The following is a 27,830-nucleotide window of genomic DNA, read 5'->3' on the forward strand; positions in this document are numbered from 1 at the left end:
TGTGCCTGAAAGCCTTGGAAGGCATTTTTTTGTTTTACTGTAAACAATTATCCATTGGTGGTATAATTATTGGATATATTGGTGAAGAATTAGATTCTTGTTCAAGTCGCACCATTAGATGATGAACATTAATATGTTTGGTACTTGATGTTAATATTTGTTTAGATTGAGATGAAACAACCATTAGTCGATCAACCAACTAAATTGATTTGGACTTTTTACTACTACTTTACTTGCTACTCTCAAGTTTTTCATCTAATACAATCATTGACTCAGATAGATTGTCAATCAACTTGTTACCTAGTGCTTTTATAATGAAATGAAGGTTAAAATAAAAATATACCTCTTTCATGGTGATTTAGCACTTGGTTTGCACCTTTCAATGGTCAATCAGTCATGAATTAGGATTCAATTTCTTCTCCTTATTTGATCTTCTCTCTGATTATCTCCTTGAATTGCGACCATTGAAATTAATCTATGTTGGAAACTGATCATTGATAATTTGTTGAACTTTGATCAAGATTGAACATTATTTTGTTCACAAAAAAAAGTGTAAGTGATGAACAATTAGATGTCTGTTTAGGGGCAAATTCCCGTCCAAATGTACACAGTTTGCAACAGTTATCTTCTTAAGGGGATAACCAGAAAATCAATAATCACGATGAGCTTGATTAAGATAATAACTTCAACTTGATTAATCAATCAAATTTAGCCCCAGAATACTTAACCTTACTTTGGACCAACTATTATTTCCTATTGTGAGTGTATGGCAACAATTAAATCTAAAAGACCATTAAAGGTTTATATCATTGCCAACACGGTAACGTTATACAAGATATATCAACATTTCCTGTTTTTCAATACAACTTTTATCATTATCACCAACAAGATTACCTAATAAATACATTAACAATAAGTTTCACTTTCACTGTGACTCCAGAATTATCATCAAAATTAACTAGAAACAATTACAAATTAACTTGAAACTTGAATTGATTTAACGAAAAAAGTAAAACAAAAATGAAACAAATCTCTTTGGTTGTACAGGTTAAGGAATAGTGTGAGATATAACATATTCAGTTAGTTACTACACTGACCTTTCAAAGTGAATTTACTTTTTTCTTATTTCTTAATTTTCTCGCCATTGTTTTAATTTGTGTTTATATACTTTAATTGGTGAGCCTTTGGACAGTTAATTAATTTATCTACCAAGTTTGACATTTACCATTTACAATTGTTAACATTTAACATGAACAATTGTAATTTAGTTTGGGATTTGGTTAGTTTCTTTTCCGTGTGTTACAAAAGTAAAAGGAAAATCACTTCACACAATTATATTGTATATTAATCTTTTATTTGGGGATTTCCTAAAAATTGAAACCATTGTCACCATAAGGGCCCTTGTATATCAGAGTTACTCTCACTCTTAACATGATAAACATCATCGTTTTTTCATCTTTTTCACCATCATGATCACAGGCTATATTCACAATCTATTCATAATCTCATAATGGATGAATGCCTTTGACCTAAAATGTAAAATTTTGTTTCTGTGTTATTGATACAAACTGTTATTTAGTTCATTGTGAATTAACAATCTTTAGTATTGAAATTTGGATCTCAGTGAATCTAGAGTTTAACCATCAATCCGATTGACTTGATCACGATCTTTAATCGTTAATTTACTCTGCTCATTTAATTGTTTACCTGTTTACATGTGACAATGACAATGAAAACAAGAAAAAGACGACTTCTATCATTGCTTTTGATTACAATTGATTAAGTTTCACCTTTTCCGGGTTTACCGTTCTCTCCAAGGTAAACTGGATGACTAATAATAAGTTTAATAATAAAAAAAATGAAATGAAAAAGTAAACAATCAGCTAAATCAAATAACAATCAAAGTAATCGGCCATTGTAATATTTACAAGTTTTCCCGAGTTAAATGAACTGTACTGAGCAACAGGGAATAAACAAGAAATTAAGTGAAAACAAACACTAAAATTGTAACAATTTATGAACACAAATTGATTATCCTTTTCAATGAAATAATACGATCCAAAAGACAAGAGAAATTACTAGATAATTGATTAAATAATGGTGAAAACGACAGTAAAATACATTGATTTCTGATTGTAGAATGGGAAATAAACGAGATAAAGAGTACAACAATTTACAAGGTAATTGTCACTTTAGGTTAGCATGGTGATTGTTAACCCTTATCCAATACTGTAATTGAAATTAAAATTTGTAACAATTACTGTAGATTACACTAATTATGGATAAAGTAACCATCATAAATGTATCTACGGTGACATTCATAACAATTTCAAGCAAGGAGGAAGGTGGAAGGTGAGAAGATGGAAAACAGAGAAGCGAGAATAAGAAAGTTGATATTAGAGATTTATCAGTGGAAACATTTCCTGGTATATTCAATAAAAAGATAATCAAAGGTCATTGACTGATGAGCTTATCATCATCACAAGATTCCATTGGGATGACAAAAATGAAGCAGAAAAATACAGAAATGAAAATAGAGATTAGACGAGGAGTAAAAAGTGAAAGTTGAATGTAAAATAATGATAACCAACAACAATCAAGCTTGAGCTGAAGATTCATTGAGATTCTATGTTTGTTTCATCAATTTTGCTTTTCTATTATCTCCAGGTTCTCTCGACTCTACGAAACTCCAAATTGTCCTCAACATCAAGATTGATCTTGTTCAACACCACTTGGTTCCATTATTCCGTTCCTTTGGCAACTAATCAAAATGATCACTGTATAAAGGTCTAACATCAAGTTTCACTGAATGTTAAAGCCTAATGATGACGACTTTTCCAAACCATTTGATAGAACGATTTTATTTTACCAGAATCACTTGTTTACTTTGCCTGTTCATTTGTTGTTTACCTGAAATAATTAGAGAAAGAAGAAGCTCTATTTAATATGAGGTATTAAAGAGAAGAGAAGAAAATTTTTGCTTGTATATTATTATCAGTAGTTTCAAGGCCTCCACAGTTTTTACTCACCCTGAACCCGACACTTAACCTTGCCTTTCCTATCTCTTTGGGACACAAGTTACACCAGAATTTGGAAAATTCCCGATCCGTAAACAGGTCTTCACTTTTTAGATTTAACATCATTATCATTCTCAATAATGCAAACAACATCATTCACTTTTTTGCCTCTTTTTTTGGCTAAACGTTATCATTTTCTGCAATCTTATAATCGACTGGCTACCAAATCAAGTTCAATCGGTAGGAGATCCCATGGAAGGACAGGTCATGAAGAATCAAATTTAGCATTGACTTTGACTCGGATAGAGTATGGATGGAAAGTTAACAGCTCGTAGATGAGTTCCTGAATTCACGTAATAGTCAGTATTTACCTTGAAAGTACGTGCAAAGAAAAGAGAAAAATTATATAATTAAATAAATAAACAAGACCAATTAACAGTATTTCGAGGTCAAAAAGACGATAATAATTCAACCTCATGTACAACAAAGTAATAACACACTGATAGCAATAAAGGCATCAACAAATCTTGGCATTTGTACTGAATATTACCAAGTGAGTTAGCCTGTTAATCTACAGGTTATTATTTTCAGTGTTTAAACTGTTTTTTTACCTGTAAATTACTGTATTAAACTATGGTTTTCCAATAGCTTTTTCATCGATAATCAGTTGTGTTTCAATAAAAAAGGATGCAGCATATGATACCTAGATTATTAAGAAAGAGAAGAGTATAATTGTGGAAACGGAAAACAATTAATGGAACGATAATTATCTTTATAAATGTTAAAAAATTGATTAGATGTCAATAAAATCACAGATTTGAAACTTACCTGTAAGATTAATCAGCTTCCGCATTCACTTTGCACTTGACTTTGTGATTTTTAATGTTTTCTTCGATTTACTTCCCAATGATTTTCACCATTAAAGGTTGTTTAGATTTTAATAGTTTATTGAACATTGTTCAACAACTATTATTCACCTTGCCAAAGTCTATTCATATTTCCGAACAATGGTCAGAGTACAAACAAATGCATGTAAATGGTAAAATTACACCTCAACATTTGCATTAGTTGTTTACAGCTGAAAAATCATCCGTTTGAAAAATAATCCATTAAACACTATACTTTGAACACACACAATCAAAATTAAAGTTGAAAATTTCTTAAAATTATCTAATAAACGTAATTAATTAACATAAAACATTAGTAATAAAGAGAAACGGATCAAAACAAAAGGCTTTAAGACAATGCAGGCTTTGCTGGAAAGGCTAAGCCATTTCATTGTTAGCTTAAAAAGCATAATGGGAATCAGCCGATGAACAAAATGGTTGATTTATTATTAATTGATACAATTGAAAAGATTCATGAGTGAGAAAATTTCCTGTAAATTATTGAATGTAAATAATAAAATTTATCTGATTTAAGACTTTAAAACAGTTCTATTTAAGAGTAAATCTCTAAAAAGCATCGGCTATCATCTGATTTTCTTGGGTTTAACCAATTGCATAAATAACCGGGAAAAGTGGAAGAACCAAAATGACCGGTTATATTTGAATTAATGCAATGTTTAATTTATTTTTTGATACATCTTGAATTTTCATTGATCAAAGTAAAATTACAGAATTAAAAGAATGATTAATAAAACATTAATCTCGATGGTTAAAATGATTAAATCATAACCATTAGAGTTGCAAGTGTACAAAATGAAAACACGTTGTTTATCAAAAAACCAGGGACAGACAAGGTAAATTTATTAGGCTAAATTATGAATTGATTAATTATTTTGTGATCAAGGTATGCGATTAAGTTGATCAAAATGGGATCATTGGATTTAATAAAATTCAACGGAATTTTTCCAATTTTAGATTAGTTGAATCAAAATTAACTGAGGAAAAGTGATGGTGACGATTGGGAAGTTGAGTTAAGTTAAAAAGGTGAAAACAAAATGATTAACATTTCAACTGTTATTAAGAGTAAATTAAATTTGCTTCTTATTGAGTGAATTAGAGCGGGTTTACAGACATTTGAAAAAGCAGTTTAGTCTAATCTGTAAATCATCAACACTGGCTATTCAATAAAATGGCTTAGCATGGTAAAGTAAGGAAATGTAAGGTTAACAGTAAGAATCATTTCTGTGTTGAGGAAAAATTTGAGCTTCAAATTGAGCTTGACCGGGACAAGCTTTTTTCCACCACTTTTTCAATCTCTTTCATATTGTCCACCACTTGAATCCAACACAAATACTATTCAACATCATATCCGAAAAGCGGTGAACAATTCGGTGAATGTATTAGATTTGGGTGATGGACAGTACGGTGAAAAAGGTGATTCTAAAAGAGATTGAAAAATGTGGTGGAAAAAGCTGGTCCCGTTTGACCCTGAAGTTAAGTAATGATGAAGATGATAGTCGAGGGTCAATTAGTGATAAAGTCCAGAGTAGAGATAACTGAAATGAAAAAAAGAAACTGAATTATGTTGATTAGCTGTATAACTGATGATTTTTAAAGATCTATGAATTTTGACTTTGTTTTGCTTTTCCATCTTTTCTTTTAGCAAAACAAAATTAAATTCAAGACAATTTAAAAAGCTAAATATACAACGATTAATGTACACTAAAAGGTAAAGTTGTTTTACCTGTAATAATCAAGGACAGGGATAGAGAGTCAAGAAGTATTGAAGGACTTGCCAGTTGATCAGGGTAATAGGCCATGAAAAATTGGATTCCCTATTTAATAATGATAATAATATGGTTTTAATATTATTGTAAATAATGATATTTTACATTTGCTTTATACCTTAGTCTTGCAATTGAATGTCATTCCTATGATGTGCAATATAAATACACGACTTGTGTAATGCTTAATGTCAGCCTGTGAACAATCGTTGCTGTTCAGTTTCCAGATGATTACAAACACAGATTAATCTGTTATGGGTTTCTTAATGGTTAGCTAAATCAAGCTTAGTCATTCTCTCATGATATTCATTTTTAGATGCGTAATTAAGCTTTCTTTCACTTTTTTTGTTGATATCATTACCAGTTGGAGTCTTTATTTTGTGTATTTGTCGTCAATGGCAATAATTAATTTCAATTTTGTTTCTGTCATCATCTCATTTAGCTTTTAAACAGGTCATTGGGTTTACTGGTCTCAATTGAATATTGATTATTTACCACAATTGGTGTTGCTGTTGCCTGTCTTTCCTTGGATAATCACTTTACATTCAAATTTTTGTCCATGAATTATGTATCAATGTGATCAATAGATTTCACTTTTTTTACGTTTTGTAAATATCATGCTAATAAATAATTTCATCAGGTTATTGTGTTCATGTTATCCATCCAGGCTGTTTGTGTGAAGGTTTAATATCATCTTTAATATTCACCTCGCCTTTTGTTTACGCTGAGGTAACAACGCGAACGACAATTATTACGATCAACAGTTGATACATTGATATTTGCAGCCAAGTTATGCATAACAAAATGTATCTCAACTTAAACCTGAACTTGTAAATGTTGACAATATTAATTGATAACAGCTTTTGACTCTCGGTTTTGAATTGAATTGAAAAATGAGAGCATACTTTGGCAGGCTTTTCCTCAAATTTTTAATCTTTCAAATCGCTTTAAGGTATATTGATAATTTGGATCACTCATCAAGATTTGTCCTTCATCACCTTAATCATCATCAATATCTTCCTCTTCTTAATCTTCATGATGCTCTCTATTGCTACACTTGTCTGCTTTTCCAATCCTCCGATGGTTTCTAGGTCTCATCTTGAATCTTATCGTAAATAAGCACGTAGTTCAAGGGGCAAAATCAATTAGATGTTCCGTCTATTTGCTATGTGAAACCTTTGTCGAGCTTAAATTTTGCTAATCCGAAATATGCGCTTCAATCTCGAAGTCGCAACGTCTGCTTTTCAAAACGTCTTGTGGCATTGAAGATTACAAGATGTAAACAAAAGAGGCTAAGCATTTGAAAAGTAAAACATTCTGCATGATGACCTGTGCAAAAGAAAAGAAATAAGAAGATGAAAATAAATACAAGGAAGAAGACGATTATATCGAAAGTGAACTTACTAATGATCTTGATCAATTATTGTGATGGGTCATCCCATTAATAGGCCTATCAGCACGATAAAAAATGAAAGTTAATTTAATATTTCATCTACCAAAAGAGGACATCATCTTGATTAGCATTGATGAGAAGAATTATAAGTTGCCACCAGAAAAATATATATAAAAATACACAAAACAAGAGCAAAGTGAACGATGGCCAAACAAAAAGAAACAAATTGGGAAAGGTAATAAGGTAAGATGATTATAAATGGCAAGTCCAAGAGTACGGAGAGGCGAAGATTAATGTTAACAAGATTAACAAGATGATCAGCAGTGATTGTTATCAACCTAAATTGAATATGAAACATTTGAATTTAAAAAAAGCACTTTCAATTTTGACGGTTGAGAAAAGAATGAGATTATCCAATAAGAAAGCTAATCAATTCATTGGCCAAAAACATTTTGAAAAAACGAGAGCCATTTTCAAATTTTAATTTCTTCAAAATTATTTCTCTTATTATTCGCTTCTATCGTCATCATTACCATGCAAAGGTAAGGTCAAGTTTCGAAATGAATTTTGACGTGAAGATCAAAGTCAACCAAAATTCTGAGCGGATTAATGCGATTAACGAGCAAATGGTTTAGAGCAAAAATGATTATCTTTGTCCATTGACTATCGTCAAAAATTAATGCCTAAATAACCTAAGGCCTACCAAACGATAGGAATCAGGGTTCAAGACGAACAGAAGAAGGAAAATACTCTCAAGTAGACAGAGAAGATTTTCTCTTTCATTTTTTGATTTCACTTTCCCTTTCTTTTCTCTCTCTTCACCTCACAATTAAATAAACTAATTGCTCCTCCTATTTTCAGGGATTGAATGAGCTTTCAGAGGGATAGAGGCGTTGAAAGAGAGAAGAAGAGAAAGGAAAGAAGGGGAAGATAAGAAAGAGAAGGAGAGAGAGAGAAGAGATAAAACCAGAAAAGGCGAAAGAAAGAGAAGAGAGAGAAAAACAAATTGAAGTGTGAGCTAAGTGAGAGTCTAACATTGATTAGAGATTCACATTTCCCCTCTCGTCTTCATCAACTTAACAATATTATAAACATTATTATGATCATCTCTCTATCACCTCTTCTTCGTGTTCATAGTTATCATTATTTGATTCTAACTGGTGTGACTGACTAGATTTGTTAATTTGTGTATCTACCTCTCGTTCCTAAGCCCAAATTAAATGTTACCAGTAAGCAAACACTCTTATTACACAAGTAACCACAAAAGTCCAAGTTTCTACATTCATCATAATCATTTATTTTTACTTTTCCCTCTTTTCTCTGTTTTCAATAAACAGTTGGTGTCTTCTGACTCTCTCAGTAATTTAAATACAATCATCACAGTGACATCAAAAGAAAACACATTTATTAAGAATGACACGTTTCGCTGGTAATTATCCAAGTCGCTCTCGAAATGGAAAAATTGAATTGCGTATTCTCAATCAACCCGAGGAACAACATAGAGCCCGTTATTTGACCGAGGGAAGCCGAGGATCTATTAAAGATGGCACAGGATTGGGTCATCCAGTTGTTAAATTATTTGGCTTTAATGGATGCCCAGTTAAATTGCAATGTTTCATTGGACACGATAAATACATTGGTGTACCTCACTTGTTTTATCAAGCTTCTCGTATAACAGGCAAAAATTCGACTCGCTGTTCTTACAATAAAGTTGATGGTACTGCTGTAATAACCTTGGATCTCACACCAGAAAACAATATGCAAGCAACAGTTGACTGTATTGGCATTTTGAAAGAACGAAATGTTGATGTTGAACAGAAAGTTTTAAAATTAAAGTCAGCCAATGGCATTCAAGACGATGGACCAGCAATACCCTTGCCAAGCAAAAAACGTTGTGCAAAATGTCGATTAGTCTTTCGTTGCCGAATACCTGGTACCAATGAAGTTTTACAAGCAGTCAGCACACCGATACTCTGTACACAGCCTGTTGGTACACCAGAAATTTGTAAAATATCCCTCAACGAGTGTAAAGTCACTGGAGGCTCAGAATTATACATTATAGGGAAAAATTTTTTGAAAGATTCCAAAGTAATATTTAAAAGTGATAATTGGGGCAAAGTAGTAGAACCTGATAAAGAATATCTTCACTCGGTAAGTCATTATTATCATTACCTTTTATTTATTCTGATTTCATTTCTTTTAACGGCCCCTCTTCTCTATCTCTCTCAACAGTCTCACCTGGTTTGTACAGTTCCTCCTTACGATGGGCCAAACGCAGATCTTCCTGGTTATTTTACGGTATCCATTCGCATCCGGAGCGGCGGTAAATACTCCGATTCTCATATATTCACTTATGTAAATGAGTCTAAAGGTAAGACAATTCGTTAGCGTTTACAAATTACATCGACTTCAAAGTCCAGTTGTTGCTGTCACTATTCTTGCTTGTTGATACGTACATGAAAAAAAGGAGGAGAAATAATCTTAAAAAGATTAATCTTTATCATTGTTTCTCCTTTTTGAATAACCTGCTTGACCCATGACCCCACTGAATCTACTCTTAGGGTTACAATGATAGATAAATTATCTCCCCTCTAAACTGCAATACAAATGTAAATAATAATAATATAATAGGGAATAGCAGAATAGCGATAGATATATTTATCAATATGATCTCATTCAATATTTGTTAGATATTAGATTGTAACCTCTCAAGAGTCACCATTAGTGAGAAACAGGGATAAAAAAGGGAGAGAGAAACCAAAATGGAGACAGATTAACTGAAAAAGTAAGAGATGATTAAGAAGAGACACTAAATTGATAGTTAAACTGATAAACATTGAATAGTAAAGTAAAGCAGTAGAAAAATTGCCTTCCTTGAAATCAACTAAAATTGATTCTAATTTTTGATTCTTTTTACTCATGGTCAAGTTAACAGTTCAATTCGATCAACAATTAACCCCTTTCCATTATAAATAATCATCTTGTCCAATCCAATCATCTGCCAAAAACACACACACACATATACACTCAAAACAATTTTTGTTTCGCTATTCCAACACGGAATTGTAATTTTAAAATAACCAAAAAATCCAAATCAATTGTGAAAAAAACTATTGTCAATATTGTAGCGAGTGTAGACCATTTTTATATCAATTTTTAACATTATTTTTTATCCATAGTTTTAAATTATAATTGTTTTATACGCAACCACAAAACCCATAATGATTCAATTAAATCAGTCGTCGTTAACTGGTTGACTTTTGATTTCTTTATTTCAAACTACGCGTTATAATTGTTACTAATTATGACTTTGACTTTACAGTTTGGTGTTTCGTCTTTGGGTGAGTTCTGTACATTTGATGGTCAATCAAAAGTTTAATTGTAATTGTACATGCAGTTGGTTAGTTAGTCAGTTTTGGATTAGTGATATATATTTAGTGAACACAGTTTAGTTTACAATTGAAATTTTGGACAATTTTTTTTTTCGCTCATTTCTTTACTCCTTTTTCACAATTGTATCAACAGAATCAGTTTAGTATCTTTCATTTATTAATAGTTTTGTTTTGCACCATTTTTATCCAAGATAGTAATAGCTTCAGCCAGTAATAGTTCAGCATCATTTTCAGATACAAGATTCAGATTATTTAGATGATTTCAATTTCAATGAGACGAAAACAAATATACAACCACAAGACTCAACAAATGAAAACAAAATCACAAATCATTTTACAATTCAGAGTTACGATTGATAATTAATGTTTCGGAATAATCATTTATCCTGAAATGCTTGAGATTAGAGCTGTTTGTTTTATTAATTTCTCAGTGTGTAAATACAATTTCCTAACCATCATAATTCCTCTTTAATTATCATCATAATTAGTCTATTATCAGTCGACAAGTTTCCTTATCTTTAGGTTAGAAGAATTGAATTTAAGTTTCATTTATTTCTGATTAACTAGAACAAAGTAAATATTGAAATTACGATTTGAGACCAGTTTTTTGACTTCTTGTTTTTTTGGACTAGACAATTGTTGATCCATTGTTAGTATTGAAATGTCAGTTTCTGCTTAGTTTTTCATTTTAGACTTTTCACTTCAGGATAATTGAATCTCCGAAACTTAAATTTCAATCTAATCTGAGAAAATTTTTACCTGTTTTTTTTGTTATTTGTTCATGTTTGTCTTATTTGTCTTACATATGAATTTATATGTGTTTACACATCTATCATCGTATGAATTTTCCCAGTCCCGTTGATTGTCCCATCTTGTCTCTTGTCGATTCTCTCCCAATCTTTCGATTGTCCATTTCTCTTCTCTTTTCATCTTTTTCATCCACTCTTCCATTTCTCCTTTATTACCTTCTAATCCTCCTTCTTAACCCATCTTTTCATCTACATATTATTCATTCCTTTTCTCTCTCATCATCATCTCTTTCTCTATACTTTCCTTTACTTTACTTCTTGCTATCTTTTCAAAGTCCATTTTCAGATCTTTGACCGATCGAACACAAAACGATTTAATTGTCTTGATACATATAATTATGATTGTTCTTCTACCTCCATAGCCAATTCAATGCTACTGAGATCATTGCCACTCAACCACAGTAACAACATGAGTCACCATCAACAGCAACAGGCACAAATACAGGCTCAGGCTCAGGCTCAGGCACAAGCTCAGGCTCAGGCTCAGGCTCAAGCTCAAGCTCAGGCACAAGCTCAGGCACAAGTTCAAGCTCAGCTTCAGGCCCAGGTCCAGGTCCAAGTGCAGACGCCAACCCCAGTTCAAGTCCAAATTCAAGCCCAAGCTCAAGCCCAAGCCCAAGCTCAGGCCCAAGCCCAAGCCCAAGCCCATGCCCAGGTTCAAGCCCAACAACAACAACAGCAACATGGTTCACTCACTGGTACGCTTGGAAGCAATCATTATGGCGAGTTAATATCTGACCAACAGACAACCTTTTTTACTCCTTTTGGCGGCTCTCATGGTGATCCTATTTTAAATGGTATTAAACAAGAAGAGGTTCCTACGATGTGCCGTATAGACCGCGTTAATCATATCAACTCAACACCTAAAACCATAATTAATGCACCTGTTATGGCAATGGACAACGCCGTTCGATTCTATTCGGAAGATACTTTTCATTCATCTGACAGTTCAACCATATCGGAGCCAATTTTAGCTTCTGAAGATATAACAGAATTTCTTTCTCTTTTTACACAATTTTAACCAAAATCTTTCTCATTGACACACAATTAATGCTTCCCATTGTAAGTCAGAATTGAGTTTGGTTAGGATTGTCTTTTCATCCATATGTATATATTTATATATATAAATTTTCTTAATTTTTTGAAATTCACCTCAAAAAAATGAAGCCAGTATGGGCGATTTACAATATATACTCTATTTTTCGAGTATTTACTTTGTACAATTTTTCTCTTTAAAAATTGTTCAAAAGACATTTAATCCTTAAAACATAAACCTAACATTGTTTGATTATTTCAAATCAATGATTAGATTAAACTTTCACTTTACTATTCTTTTTCTGTTCTCAATACAAAAACAATTATAAAAACAACATAAAAAAATCCATTTATACGATGTTTAACCGTGTTGCCAAAATTTGATGAATCGTGTTTAAAGCCAATATCCATTTAGCTACCAAGATTGAGATTAACAGATTGAACAAAAATCAAGGCTATTTTCACAACAATTGGACTCACAACAATGATTAGTAAATTCACTTGAAACAAATCAAGTTGTTACATTAAGATGAGAAACCGCGCCGCAAAGATTAAACAAGGATAATTCACTTAAAAGTAGACTCTTATAAATCCCTAAAAGCAACTCGTATCACTAGATAAGTAATGAAGAAAAAAAACAATCATGAATTAATAGATTTATCCACAAAAATTCAGGTCAACTTATCTAACAAAACAACAATTCAAATGAAAACAAGAAGAAATGAAAATGAAAAAATCTAAACAACAGCACCATCTATTGAACCGTTTTAAATACCAAAGTACTTTTGTTGATCACTAGATGTCCCTTTCAATCTTATCCAATAAACTGAAAAAGGTTTGACTTTGAATGATAAACTTGTACATGGAGTGAGTGAGATTGAAACTGAATTGAGAGGCAAACCGAATGGATGAAAAAGTAAATGTAATCAGGAGAAATCATTTGAAACCATGAGGTTTGCCATGCCAACTAGTATAATCTTAAATGTTGTAAAAAGGCCCAATTTGTTACTCTATTCAAGTTTAGCGTTTTTCACCGTTACCCTGTTAATATCCAGTGTACAGTCTCGTCGTCGTCCAACCATCCAGATTGGTACAACATCGGCCAGCCTGGCTTCAACACCAGCAACTACCTCAACTCCAGGCCAAAGTTTACCCTCATCATCATCATCCATACAACCCATACCAGTCAATGGGTCTGCATCAAGTATAACCTCACCATCACTGGACCATCCACTGAACCAAGTGAACCCAATTTTACCCATTCACCGGACAAGTTCAACGGGCATTCAAAAGATAGTCTTTGGTGCCATCCTGCCAACCACCATATTGAAAACGTTGGCACGCAAGTACAATAAAACTTTACAAGATGCGGTCGATGCTTTAACCAAAGGCCGTGATCAGCACAATTTCATCAATTACTTTGAGATTGCCAATGCAAATGTTGTTCTTATGCCATTGAATCCTTCACCGACCGATGTTTTGCACAACTTGTGTCACCATTTACTTCCAAATGGAGTTTCAACCATTTTTTACATGACAAATTCCGACACTTATGGAACCAATGCTGCTGCTACTCAATATTTAATGCAATTAACTGGATACCTTGGGATTCCAATGATAGCCTGGAATGCTGATAACATGGGCCTTGCTCAGGTAACAAGTTGATCCTTTTTTCCCATTCCTTCAAACTCATTTTTGCATGACAAACAAAACACTCAACTTGGTCCAATTGACTGACTGACGAACTCTATTAATTTTCATCTTCAATGAATCTTGAATCTTGAGATTGAAAAAAGCTATTACTTTGGATTTCAGCTCTTTTTTTAGTCAAACTCATCAAAAAAAAAGAGTAAAATAAAAAACATGAAAAAATGTTGAATCAGAATTTTCAACCTTCTTCTTTCCTTCGTCTTTTTTCATCCCTTCATCACAAAGCTTTTCAAATCTTTTTCTTTTTTCCCGTTTTTTCCATGATTATCATGATTACCATGAATCTTTTGCTTTTCTTGTCAACTCTGTTTTTCATTTCTTTCTCCTCTCTTTTTTCTGTTCCATTCCATATCCACTGAGAATTCACATGATACAGTAGGAAACAATTGACAATCTGAATGTTAATTTGTCCATCCAAATGCAAATGCCTTTAATACAACACCAAATCTGAAAATGTAAACTTGAACAGATTGATTAATTGTACTGTTTAGGTTGACTAAATGGCTTCAAGTAAAAGGTATAATTGAACTTTTATCAGATTAATTGTAATGAAACAACACATAAACTAGAAACTATTCAGAATATAATCTTTTATCGTTGACCAAAGGTTGACAATTTGCAGGTTCAAAGATTCATTTGGGAAACATTTAAAGTCACCTTGGAACAACTTTTGGTGTTCATTTTCAATGATGATTCGGATGATGATAAGGTTAAAGATTTACGTTGGGAGAAGAAAAAAATGTTTCATGAAAAGGCAGAAAAATCTCCATTCCAAATGAATCCAATGATAATTGTGTTCAATTTGTTTCTCATCACTGTTTACCTCGACCGATTCAACCAAAAATCAATCTCTCTCTCTCTCTGACTTGCTCTTAAATCTTTAATAGTCATCACTTTTATCATCATCATTACCATCATCTTAAAACATGATCTTTAACCTTTCTTCAATGTTTCTCATGTTCCAAAGAATTGATTCCTTCTCTTGGCCTTTCTTCACCCTTTTACCACTTCAACTGTTTACGTAAGGCTAAAGTCTGTTATTGATTGAAGGGCTTGTTAGTGTTTCATCAAGGCTTAGGATTCCCTATTAAACAGTATCACGCTGATAAACTAACTTGTTTTTTAATGTACTCATGAGAATTGATTTAGATTAACTCGAGCCCAGTTTGCATTCTTGGAGTTTTCCCTTTTTCTCCTCTTCTTTACCATGTTGCCTCCCTTTCAAATGTCTATGAATTTTCATGAGAAATGGAAAGGTTTTTTTTCTCCTTCTTCTTCTTCTTCTTGCTTTACTGGGCTTTTGGTTCCTTGGCTGGCTGGTGAAAAACTAGTTGAAAGGATTGTGATTAGGCAAAATGTTTTGGTTAAACGGAACAACGTTTGAAAGTCAAAGATGAAGAGGCAAAGGAGTTGGGATTGAACAACAGGGAAGGCTCACAAAATCAGTAAACCATTGATAATGGAAATGGAAATGAGCCAAATATCTGATTTTCTTTTTTCTTCTCTCTCTCTCTTCTCATTCCTTCATCATCATCATTTTCATCTTCTTCATGATGGTGATGCTAAACAACAAGCATTGATGTTGGAAAGTCAAGTGAAATCAGATAAACTAAAAGTACAGTTATTATTGGTTTCTTTTTGCATCTCATTTTTGGGCCTTTACTTTCAAATGTTAACCAATTGTTTACGAGTTTACGTTTGTTTTTTTTCTTCTTCATTTCGTCTTTTCTGCTCTTCTTTTTTTTCACTTCTTCAACCAATTTACATGATAGCAAATTGACGAGGTGAAACTTGGTGCAAATGCATCTGTCAAAGAGGAATGAAAATTGCATTAATGCGATTGTACAAAGTTGACTTTAATACACAATGACAAGAGAAGAAGCATTTTAAGAGCGATTATTAAATGCCTTTAAATTGCTTCAACGACAACAATTGTAAAGTTTACATTCTTTTTCTGTTCTATTTGAAAAATTGAATCTCGATAAACCAAACTTTACCTTTAGCGCACTTTCTGGTTACAATTTTATATCAAATCAGTCAATCGAATAGGCCTGTTGAATCTTGAAATTTATTAATAGATTTCGATTTGACTTTGAACAAATCAAATGGTAAAGTAAACTTCAAAACAACTTTTTAGATTTGCGTTTTGAAGTTCATCAGCAAGTAAAAATATTTTTAGAAAAGGAAAAGTCGAATGAGATAAGCAGGGATTGATAATGAAAAAAGTCGATTTCTTTCAAGAATTTTCAACCTTCGAACTGACAGTGGAAACAGTTTAACTCTAATCCAAAATGATTCAGAGATCGATCATGTGAAAAGGAATTTTTCACAATTTTATCTAACATTTTCTTCTGATCTAAGGTAAGGTTTTGGTCTTTCGAATGCTGGAAACATTGAAATCTTATCGTTAATGAACTCGTTCTGTTTGCGTTTCACCAAAAAGTCTCAATCTCTTTACCTACAAAATGAATATAAAAGGCTCAAAATTTTCGATAAATTTTTCTTCTTTAAAAATTTTGTCGAAAAATTCAACGAAAAATAAAATAGAAAATCAAGTTTGATGGATTTGATTGACAATTGAACAATGATGTTGATGAAATTTTCCTCCCTGTGCAGTTGATGGGAAAAAATAAATAACATTTAAAATTATCTGTAACTATTTTTTCGCCTCGTCTGGTTCAATCTATTTTGACCATCCATAATGATTGCAGAGCCAAATAAAGGTTAAAACTATTCTTCTTTCATGTTCACCATTTCATCAATCAATTTCAAGTCTAACTCTTTATCCTTTCAGCAAATATTTTATTGAAAATTTCATTTGTTCCTCTCCAAACAGCAAACACAAAAATGTCAAACTTGTAATTTGACCCAACCCTAACCCTTGACTTGATATAATTAAAGCAACTGTTTACAGCTCAAGGCTACAACAGGGAACAATTTTGTTATGCCAAAAATGGTACACAATTGAAGAGTTGAATTTCTCAGAAAATCCCTTGAAAGGAGCCAAGAAAAGAATATTATTGACATGAAATTTCTCGAGGTGCATTTCATGAGAAAAGCCAAATATACAGGGCGTAACAGTCAAATAGTTTCGAATCGTTGATAACTTTTTCGCACTTCGTTCGAATTCGAAAAAATTTTCCATTCACTCAATCAGTCAAAGTTCCTTGATAACTTCGGAAGAATCCTATCAAGAACTTTGACTAATTGATTGTATGGAATTGAAAAATTATCGAATTCGAAGAATGTTCGAAAAAGTTATTTACGATTCAAAACTTACCATTTGACTGTCACTCCCTGTACATATAAATATACATTCAATCCCAGGCAATTTCAATTCTTGTCTACCTGAAACCACTTCTCACATTTCAAGACTTTTTTTTCGTTGAAAAGTGAAACAAAAGAAAAGCATTAAACTTTCATGAAAAAAAGAATCATTCATTCTTTCATGAATTTTATTGACATGAAGTGAAAAGAAAACTCCCTGAGAAGCTGAAAATTTATCGAAAAAATTCAAGTCCAAGAAAGCAAATGTGAATAACAAGATTGTCAAAAGAAAAGTAAAAAAGCAAAATTGAGATAAACGCCAAAAAATTTGAATGGAACAATTTGGTTTGGGAAAAAAGAAGCATTTTCTTCTTCTTCTTGAAACAAGTTGATAAATACTCGATAAATTGTCAGTTATCATTTTTTAATGATAAATATATTATTATTTAAATAACTTGTTCAGAAGAAAAGTTTACACTCAAATGTAATAAACAAATCAAAGTCAACAAGAAAAGTAAGAAAAAGGATGAACAAAAATGAGGCGAAAAAAAAAGAGTTAGACTTTTAGCTAAACAAATAAGAAACATTTTTCAATTTTCCCCTGAGAAAAGTAATAACTCGAAAAAAATTTTAATGTTTACCTACTTTTACTTTCACTTTGAAACTGTGTTCGAGTTTATTGAACTGATGTAATAACGATGATGATTTTGGCACAACAAGCTAATAGATTGGTGAATGGATTGGGTTGAAGGGAGGGAAAACAAATAGAGATGTATCGAGTTCGTGACATTTTCGAGTCAAAATAGTGCAAGAATTTTCTCTCTGAATATTCATGATATTTATCATTTGCAATTTTGACTTGTGATTGACTGTGAACTTTGGTTTAACGCAAGTCAACCATTGATGGTAAAACAGTGAAAATTTTAAGTCATTATTTTGTTCCAAATGAGAATAAAGTTTGTCAATATTGTGGGTTTTAAGTTGACAATTTATTGTCATGAATATTCTTCATGGAAAATAATTCATTTATTTGGAACTTTTTTCTTGGTTCCATTGGACTTTCATTTGTTTCGGTGAAAGAATGGTTATGTTTGACCGCAAAATTCAATTCAATTCACTTTTGTATCTTTCAAATCGTATTCAGTCTTCATCTTTATATGATATAAAGCTTCATTTTCTTCAACTTTATCATGAATCTCATTGGAATACAGTTGAATGAAAAAGAAATGCTGAGAGAAAAAAAATAGAAAGAAAAAAGAATAGAAAAAAAGGACAAAAAAAAGTAAAAGATATTTTTCTTTTGTACACAAAAATCAAGATAAATATTGTTCTGTCCATGGACTCGGTTAGTTATCATTCATGAGACATTCATTCTCTTTCCTTTGCATGACTTGACTCACAGGGTAACCTCATGATTCTCAACTGATACAGTGAGATAAATAAAGCAAGAAATTATCAAATCTTGAACGTGGTTTGAAATTCAATCACAGTGTATTATCTTCACCGTCACCTCTCTTCATTCACATCTTCATCTTAACCATTTTCACCAAGAAAAATGTCTAAACAAAACCGAGTTAACCAAGGCTACAAGACATGCATCTTGCAACCTAACAGAGTCAACCTCATCCCATCAAGTTTAACATATAGTGAGACCTTTTTTGCACGAAATTCATTTTTCATTTTCACTTGGATGGAACATTCATTTTCATTATTTTCTCAGACATCATCATTTTATATGCATCATAATAGCCATCATGCATTTAATCATGATCATCTTCATGTCTTCACCTTAATCTCAATGCTCATCGCTATTTAAATCGTTTTAATGACTGAACGAGAGTCTTGAATACTCCAACCTAAGCAAGTCACTCTTTACCCATCAAGTGAAATAGACCAATGGACCCTTTTGCGTGGCATATTTTTCACTTTCAGATCATTCTAATTGATCATGATAGTCAATGATGAAACATCTTTATTTACGCATTCATTTTCATCATCATCAGAATTTGTTAACAGACATTTCTTTGGCACAAGAAACGTCAACATTTCAACCCAACAACTTCACTCTTGCTGCATCAAAATTGATATACAATGAGACCTTTTCACGTTGAATGATTTACGCTTTCACTTCTTGATTGACATTCTCATGCTCATCGTTTCCATGATTGCCTTTTTCACCCTATTTTCCTCATTCTTTACCAATTTTCAACTTCTTATTCAATATTGTTTATTGTGAACAACTTATCATTCGTAACCTCAGCCTCATAATCATCATGATAATATCTTATTCTGTTGCTTGTACACACTTTTTTCCCTCTTCTCTTGCCTTTACCATTCACTTGATTGTGAATCATTTTTTTTCTCTCCTCAGAATTATTCTTTCCATTTTACATCCTTTCCATGTATCATCATTTTCCACTTTTGTTCATTACCTGCTCACCAATTCCAAGCTTGTTTCAATACTACTGTCAACCTTTGTAATTGATAATCATTTTCCACTTTTTATTTTCTCTTCCAAATTCATTTTTACCTTTTTGCAACTTCATTTTTATTCATCGCCAGTTTACTCTTCGCAGTTGCAAGGCAAATAATGATAAAGTAAAATATCTTATTTCATCTGTAAAATTCAGGCCAAATGGAATATTAAAATTTTTCTCTCTATCTCCTGCAAACTGAATAACAAATGGTTAAACTATGAAACCTTCAACTTGGACACAATCAATTGATTCATCAGAATACTTTATCAACAATTTTCGGTCTCACACAAAAGGAAAACAATTTCACTCTTTATAATCTCAATTTCAATCCATGAATAAATGAAAATATTATCCATTGAATTATATCACATTTCGCTTCACTTTTGTTTTTTTTCCTCTCTCATCGTCATCATCATCACTATCATTCAACTCCATTGAGATATAAAGATGAGGGATGAAAGGTAAAAAAGAGAAGACAAAATGTGTTTAGAAACGAAAATACATGAAGCCAAAAAATGCATGAAGTGAGAATAATTCAATTGAGTTGAAAGTAAAAGTTGATTCAATTGAATTGACATTAGACTTTTTGACTTGCAAGTCCATCATTGAGTGATTCAAGTTGATAAATTTATCATGAAAATGAAGGATAGAGGGAGAGAAGAGGAGAAAAGAAAAATGAAGAAAATTTTCTTTGAAACAGAAAAACATTTTGCTAGAAAAGAAAGCAACAAAAAAATGAAAAGCAAAGAAAAATATTGAATCATGATGATTCTGGTGCCATTAATGATGAATAAAGTGAAAGAGTAAAGAGAAAAATATTTGTCATTGTTTTCATTTTCCTCTTTATTCACCCATTTCTGCAAATGTTCAACTTAAAAACTCAAAGTCAATGGAAGAGCAAAAATTAGAAGGGAAAAAATGCAAAGAAAAAAAGGTTCGAAAGTGTAATAAAAGTACGAAAAAATGTTCACATTTGAAGGTTAAGAAAGTTGATGACTAGTGATGATGATATCAATAGTTGATTTAGCTTTTTTTTGGTGAGTTTAACTTTTTAGTTTGGGTTAAATGAGTGACTTGGTGAAGTTGAATGGGTGACTGAATTGAGTTGATCAATTGGAATTGAAGATGAAAGGCAAAACCGGAAGTAGATTGACCATGGAAGTGGAATGGAATGAGATTTTTTTTTGGAATAAAGAAGAAAGGGAAAAGACAGAAAGGCTGAATTGTTGGTATTAGTATCAAGTATTAGCTGGGATTCAAGTGAACCTGAATCAACTGCAATTTAGATTGTATGCAATGTAATAGATTATAACTGTAATGTTGCAAAAAGTATAAAAGCTGAGGCAAAATGATGATGATAATGATGATGGGCAATGAAGATGATGGCCAAATGAATGAGTGAAAGAAAGGAATGTAAAGATAGATGATGATGATGAGGATGAGGGACAGAAAGGAAAGTACAGATTAATAGATTGATATCCTTCTGAATAGTCGTAAGTCACGTCCAGTTGTAAAAATAATATTCTTGAGATGAGAATGGTTCCTTGTTGACCAATCGTTTGTTTGGACGCAAGGAGAGAGTTGAAATTGTGTGTTGTGAATAAAGGTTTATAATACTATTTTAATGCCACTTTGTTCAAGTATATTTTTCATTCCTATTATGGACTGGATCATGATTAAGTTAAAGAAAATGGTGTAACTGAAACTCGCAAAGTTTTGACTTTGTTCAATGTTTGCATTCAAAACGAAAAACGGGGGAAAAATTTAGATAAACTGATCAAATTTTTGTCCACTCGTAAAGAAACGATTGATGCTACATACCTCAGATTTGAACCATTAACTTTGGTAGATTGAAGAACCATAAGTTCAAACACTCAAGATCATTCAAGGTCACTTCATTATTTGACCTCTAAATGATATTTGAATAGGAAAATAGCTGCCTCATGATTTGAATGACTTACAAAAGGATAACCGTGTTATTGCAGATTGAAATTATTACTGATGATCCAAATTGCCTACAAAAGACAGAAACAATTGATGAAACCTGTGTTTCTGTCTATAAGACCTAACCAATGTGAAAAATGGTCCTTTCCAGGTCAGAAACCTAGTCATGGCGTGGCACAAAACACTTATGGAAAATGAAAGAATGCTAATAATGCGGATGAACGGATCTGCTTTTGGGAAATGCTACCTGAAAAGATTACAGTAAACTAGCAGTCTACAAAAAATTTTGGGATTTGAAGGACAAACAGATTGGTTGATGCTTGTTATATGTTCATAACTGATGCTGGCCAAAGAATGTGACTGTTTCCATACCGTTCAGTTAATCAATTGGTTTTGAGAGAAATTCGTTTATTTTCCCAACGGTATAAGTTTTCAAGTTGCAACTGAAACCAGCCAATCTGAAAAAGTTTGCCTTTTCAGAAAATGGACTTCAAATGTTACCAAAAAGACTAATAGACTAATCCAGATTTTTTAATTTTGATGCATAAAAGATGTGACGATAAACAATTTATTAGTTAATTTTTCATTTAATAATTTTATATTTGGTTTATTTAATCTTGTCCTGCGTCTATTGTTTTGACTATTGAATTGACTGCAGGCGATAATAAACTTGGACTTTTCATTTTATTAACATTTCACCTTGCAGTTATTCAATTGTTTATTCATTGCAAGTCAATGTTGTCTTTAGTCACAGTATTTGACTTGATGACAAGTTGATGAAATGGTGAGTTGGTGCCATGCTAATATCAAGCAAAATGTTATGTGCATAATGATAGTCATGTTGATGATAATCATTTTGTAAAGGTGAGCCTGGTGACAAGGTAAAGATGAGAAATGATTGTCTCGTATGTGACAAGTAAATGTGATAAGCCAATTACATGTATATCAGGCTAAAAAATGGAGTAAAAGAGAAAGATTAATAAATTAATATTCTCATTGGACATTGAGTTAAAGTGTCACATTCAGTGAAACTTAATCATTATCATTGTGTGTGTCTTGACTGGTAACAATGCTGATTTTAATGATTGTCATTTGTGTCTGCATTTAATGGATGCAAAAGCAGAAGAAGAAGAAGAAAAGTGTTGATGAATATTCTTATTCTCATCACTTTGATTGATCACTGAAGATGATGTTGATAAAGATGATGAACATTGAGAAATCTTTTTTCCCCTGCTAAATGCAAAGTTTCAATTTGTAAATACATATTAATATTACAACTACATTTGCATATGTAGCTGCAAATGTTACTAAAGCAATATTTACTCCTCAAAATGTATGCGTAAATTGGGTTTGAAATTTTAATGTTTTCCAATTTTTTCTTTCCTTTTGCTGTAATCAGACGATTATTTATGTTTTGAAATTTGATCAAAATTCATTTTTACTTTCAACCTCATTTGCCTTCATGTTTATAGCTTAAACTCAAATTGATTTCAATTAACTGTCTAAATTAAACTGTTAAATTGATCATTTTTATACCAATCAAAGAGGCTTGAAATTGCAGGTTGAAATATTGCAGCGCATTTGAGCAAGATTAATGTTGATTACATTCATTGAAAATTACAAGTTTAATCATCATTTTCCATTGTTAATGTGATGATAAAATTGATTGTGTAAAGTCATTAATTTGACGGTCAAAGATTGACACTGTTCAAGTTTTAAAATGATTACAATGACAAATGTGATTTCAAGTGATTGAGTTTGCATTATTGTGACAGAAACAGCTAAGGTTAGAGTCATTTTTAATCACAATGGATAACCTTTGACTTCATCTTGACATTGACTTTGGTGAACTTGTATCAACTGTACAAAAATTGATGAAGCTGATTTGATTCTAATAAATATTTAATTCTCATTTCACAATTTCTGCAAGTTCATCTGATTATCTCTTCAATGAGACAAAAGACAGCACTTTTATGTTGATTTGGATTTGATCTGATAACATTCAACTTGATGAAATATTCAGCAAAAATTATCTCAAGACTTGCTAAAGGCCAATTTCAAGATTCGATAGCACCAATAGTTTGAAAGTTGTTGAGTCGAGTTTGGGAAAAACCTTTTTTTTCTGCAAGAAAAAGTATCGATCTTGAAATGTTAATAGAGTTGAATTGATTTGGTGGAAAGTGGAAATCATGAAAAGACGATAAATTGGATTGAAGATTGAGGGTTGAACAGCGATTTTCAGTGATGAAAGAAAAGCTGATAATTTTATTTTTGCTCATGAAAATTAGTTTCTATTCTTTGGGGTCAAACACCAACAGATAACTTTTTGCCTCAACTCTCATATGGAACCAAATGATTAATGATTCCTTCCAAGGCAACAATGAACCTGATTATGACCATTTTAAACTATCAATCATTCACTCCAATTTCAAAGTAACAATGAACAGACCAAAGAGAGGAAGGCAAAGTAGAGCAGAGTAGCGCAGTGGAAGCATGCAAGGCACACACAAAAAAAGAGCGAATCAATGGCGAAGTTTCAGTAAAACTTGAAAAATAACTCATGAATTGAAACTAAATCATTTCTTATTCTTCTCGTTCAAGTTGCCAACAATAAATAATGTTGATCATGTACAAGTTTATTTCATTTTTTGCCTCTTTTTCTTGGCGGAAATAAAACTGAATCTATTGAAAATTAGAGGCCCTCGAAATTGAGGCCAAAAAAGTAGCAACTTTTTTTTGTTACTTGCCAACCAATTTAATGGTATTCATGATAACAACCCAAATCTGTACAACAGAATTGAGAGAAGAAGAAGAAAAAAGTTCAGAGAAAAAAAGTGATTCTTTTTGCTTTTTCTGTAAGAACAATGAAGATAAAGTAAGAATATTTCATCCGATATTAAGCTCATCAGTTTCATATCCTGTGACATCTCATGCATCTTTACCATGTTATGAATTATAATTGAACAATCAAATTAAGATTAAATTATTATCATGAAACTTTAGTCTACATTAGACGTAAAAAAAAGGCGAGTTTATCTTATTTTTGTTTTGCATTCTTTGGCCTCATGTTTACCATTCATAATTATCAAACATAATTCACCGCAAATTTCATCAAAATTGATCATCTCAAAATAAAGAGTCAAAGTTAATGTAAAAACGTGTTTTGAATGCTAATAATAATGTTGATGGTGATAATAATAACGATCAACAAAAAATAATAAACTTTTCTTTTCTTATTTTGCATTTTTAAACTCAGTTTAAGATAATGTTTCAGGATAAACTTTGCTCTTGGTTTAATTGGCAGAAAAATAAATTGTTTCATTTGATTGAATAAATGTTTTCAATTTTTCTTCAATAATTTTAATGATTACTCATTTTACATTTTATTATTGAGTTTACTTTTTGTGTTTTTTTCAACTGCAACATTGAGTGAATCATTTCTGGAAATCATTTTTTGCTCTCGGAGGGAAACTGGAAAGTGATTGAAGGGAGTTGATGAAGGGAGTGAATGCTGGGAGTGAATGAAGGGAGTTAAAGGTTATCAAGATTAAAACAATTTGGTTTCGAGTCAGTTTGTTAAAGATAAATAAGAGATGGAAAAGGAATCAAAATGAATTGAAGTGAAAGATTAAAAGTGAAATAAACAGGTTAAATGCTTGGTAAAGAAGGTGAAATAAGGTGAAGGCGAAAAACTGTTACCAAGGGTTAATTCAGTGATACAATTAGTTTACTGGGCAGTGTTGATATGATTTACAGGTTTATTACAGTTGAATAAATATGAAAAGGGAATCTTTCTACTTCTGAAAATGAAACAAAAATAGAAGCAAAAATAAAGGGAGAAAAAAAAGAGTTGCTTCCAAATGTGAAGTGTAAAGGTTAAGGAGAAAAGAAATAGAAATAAGCTCAAGAAATCTCTTTTTTTCTTCTTCTTTGCCTTCTTCTTGTTCATCTTTTTTCCCTGCTTTTGGCCTCGTTTTCCTCTTCTTACGCCTTTTATTTTGTTATTAGAAATGAATAAAGTTTATGAGTTGAGAAAAGTTGTTCAGACGTTAGACCTAAGAAGGAGGTTAGAAGGAAAAGAACTCCCAGTTGAATACGAGAATTTCATTGTACAGTGAGAAACAATGACATAAGGTAACTGACAGAAGATTACTGTCTAATGACTAAATTAATTAGCTAATCATTTAAACATAATCATTTTTTCTCACTGCTCAAGGAGGCAACACTTTTTTTTCATTTTGACTGGGAGTGAATTTGATAACTCAATTCTAGACAGGATTTTTTTTTCTCTCTTTCCTTCTATTTTTACTTGCATTGCTGCAATTTGTAATTTCAATTTTTATTATCATTAGACTGGTTAAGTTCAATAAAACTAATTTTTCCATTCAAACTATTAACTTGATTGAAACATTTTCAGAGAAAAAGTCGTAAATTTGAAAATGAGTAAATGTTAAAGGATTATGGGAACCTTTTTCAACTTAGTATTTCGTTGCAACTGTTGATTTTAAGAATGTTCAGTGAAGCATTGACTAAACCTTGAAGTCAAACTGCAACTTTTGACTAATTGTAGCCAATTGGCAGGAGTCACCCTGTAAGATGAAAGATAACTTGTTTCGATTGGATAATCTCTAGAGTTGAATGTTCATGATTTCGTTACCTTGAACATCATGAATTGATGGCAAGTAAATTCATCATTGATGGTGATGAGTTGATGGGTAAAGTTGATTTGATCCTAATAAACATTTCATGTTTAAATTGATGAATGATTGGAAACTGGAATGATTGCCACTTTTAAATTTTCCCATTCAAGTACAATAAGGTGAATCCAGGAATAGATTATTCAAGGTTGCTATCCATTACCGTGATGAAATTTCACCTTTAAACAAATTTTGATAATCACTTAACAGTTATCAAGTGATGCCTTCAACTTGGATAGCCTGAAGCAGACTCTTGATGCTGCACAAGGCAACTTGTTAAGTGACAACAAGAAGGTTCACTCTGCCTTTACCGTTGACTTGCAGTCTATCCATCCTTGAACCATTTGGTAATCATTTGCTCCATTGTATTGATTATTTGATAAATGGCTTGAAATGGGTCCAGCTTGAAGATTTTGTGTTACCATGTTGATTTTGAACATTTTTCAACTCTACTGAACTGGCATGTGAAAAAGTTGAGAGGAGAGGAGAAGAAATTTACTGATTTGTTAATCAAGTGAATAAATGAAAAGTCAATTAAATAATTAAAGGACTTGGCGTTACCCAGTTACTCCATCTAATCGATTACAACTAGTCAAGTGCATCCATCCTCATTTACTGAGTTATTTCATTTCACTTATCTGAATGGTAAAAGAGTCGCAAAAATTGTTTCTTTTCCATGTTTCAACTGGCAAAGTAAATTCATTGACATAGCAAATGATAATGATGAGCAGAGGGGTGAAGAGATGAGGAGGGATGATGAAATGATGAGCAATAAGGTTAAAAGAAACAAAATTTTATCTACTCCATGAGGCAGATATAATCTGTGGAATCATGCAGAGAATACCTTTTGGCGAAGAACGAAGAAAAAAAGATGTCAATGCTTATCCAGTTTTGAAAATCATCATTCCCTCTTCATCATCATTATCCTCCTTATCAGGCTCATTATCATATTCATCTGCACTCTTCATGGGTAAATAATATTGCCTTCAAGGTATGACCTTTCCTACTCCATGGGATCCTGATGAATGCTGGATAAACTTGAATAAGAAACCATGTAAACATAAAGATACAAATAATGTGTAAACAGTTCATCAGTTGATCGTTCATCTTGTACCTTCTTGTATGCTGATTGTTGTTTCACTTTTCACTCCCAGTTATCATTCCCTGTTTCTAAACATTTCTTGTGTTGCTTCTTTCCTCTCATGTTCATTTCACGGGTTTCACCATTCAATGGTTCACAGTCATTCACAATCATTCAGAATCATTTACCAAGGCAAACAGAATAAGAGAGAGAGAGAAAAAAATGAAGAAGAAGTCGTAAAAAAGAACTGTTCAAACCTCCCAGCCTTTTCTCTTTTTTTCCTTCCCTGATTGATGTACTCCAACATTGATGACAAACGTACAAGTTATTAATTTGA

The 27,830-nt window shown here is 32.0% G+C and overlaps 1 protein-coding gene and 2 long non-coding RNA genes across 4 annotated transcripts; 1 reads left to right on the top strand and 2 right to left on the bottom strand.

Moving 5' to 3' along the window:
- Positions 1–1,981: 1,981 nt before the first annotated feature.
- On the bottom strand, positions 1,982–4,555 carry LOC107371511 (uncharacterized). The gene is made up of 4 exons (XR_016199641.1): positions 3,846–4,555; positions 3,629–3,720; positions 3,030–3,388; positions 1,982–2,910 (listed from the first exon to the last, which is right to left on the bottom strand). It is a non-coding gene; the product is annotated as an uncharacterized LOC107371511 (long non-coding RNA).
- Positions 4,556–4,558: 3 nt separating this feature from the next.
- Positions 4,559–7,476, bottom strand: LOC149093251 (uncharacterized). The gene is made up of 4 exons (XR_016199640.1): positions 7,093–7,476; positions 5,810–7,017; positions 5,649–5,739; positions 4,559–5,460 (listed from the first exon to the last, which is right to left on the bottom strand). It is a non-coding gene; the product is annotated as an uncharacterized LOC149093251 (long non-coding RNA).
- A 665-nt stretch (positions 7,477–8,141) lies between these two features.
- Positions 8,142–12,614, top strand: LOC107371510 (nuclear factor of activated T-cells 5). 2 transcript variants are annotated; one of them, XM_015939616.3, is made up of 4 exons: positions 8,142–8,310; positions 8,419–9,232; positions 9,314–9,452; positions 11,645–12,614. In XM_015939616.3, exons 2-4 carry the CDS (start codon positions 8,495–8,497, stop codon positions 12,301–12,303), a joined length of 1,536 nt encoding a protein of 511 aa, XP_015795102.2. In that variant the 5' UTR covers positions 8,142–8,310; positions 8,419–8,494; the 3' UTR covers positions 12,304–12,614. The 2 variants fall into 2 exon arrangements, with proteins under 2 accessions (XP_015795102.2, XP_015795101.2); XM_015939615.3 differs by having other exon boundaries at positions 8,142–9,232.
- The last annotated feature ends 15,216 nt before the right edge of the window (positions 12,615–27,830 follow it).

Source organism: Tetranychus urticae, chromosome 3 (genome assembly GCF_039701765.1).
Source record: "Tetranychus urticae isolate SD_2017Ah chromosome 3, NJAU_TeUrti_SD_1.0, whole genome shotgun sequence".
Lineage (NCBI taxonomy): Eukaryota > Metazoa > Arthropoda > Arachnida > Trombidiformes > Tetranychidae > Tetranychus > Tetranychus urticae.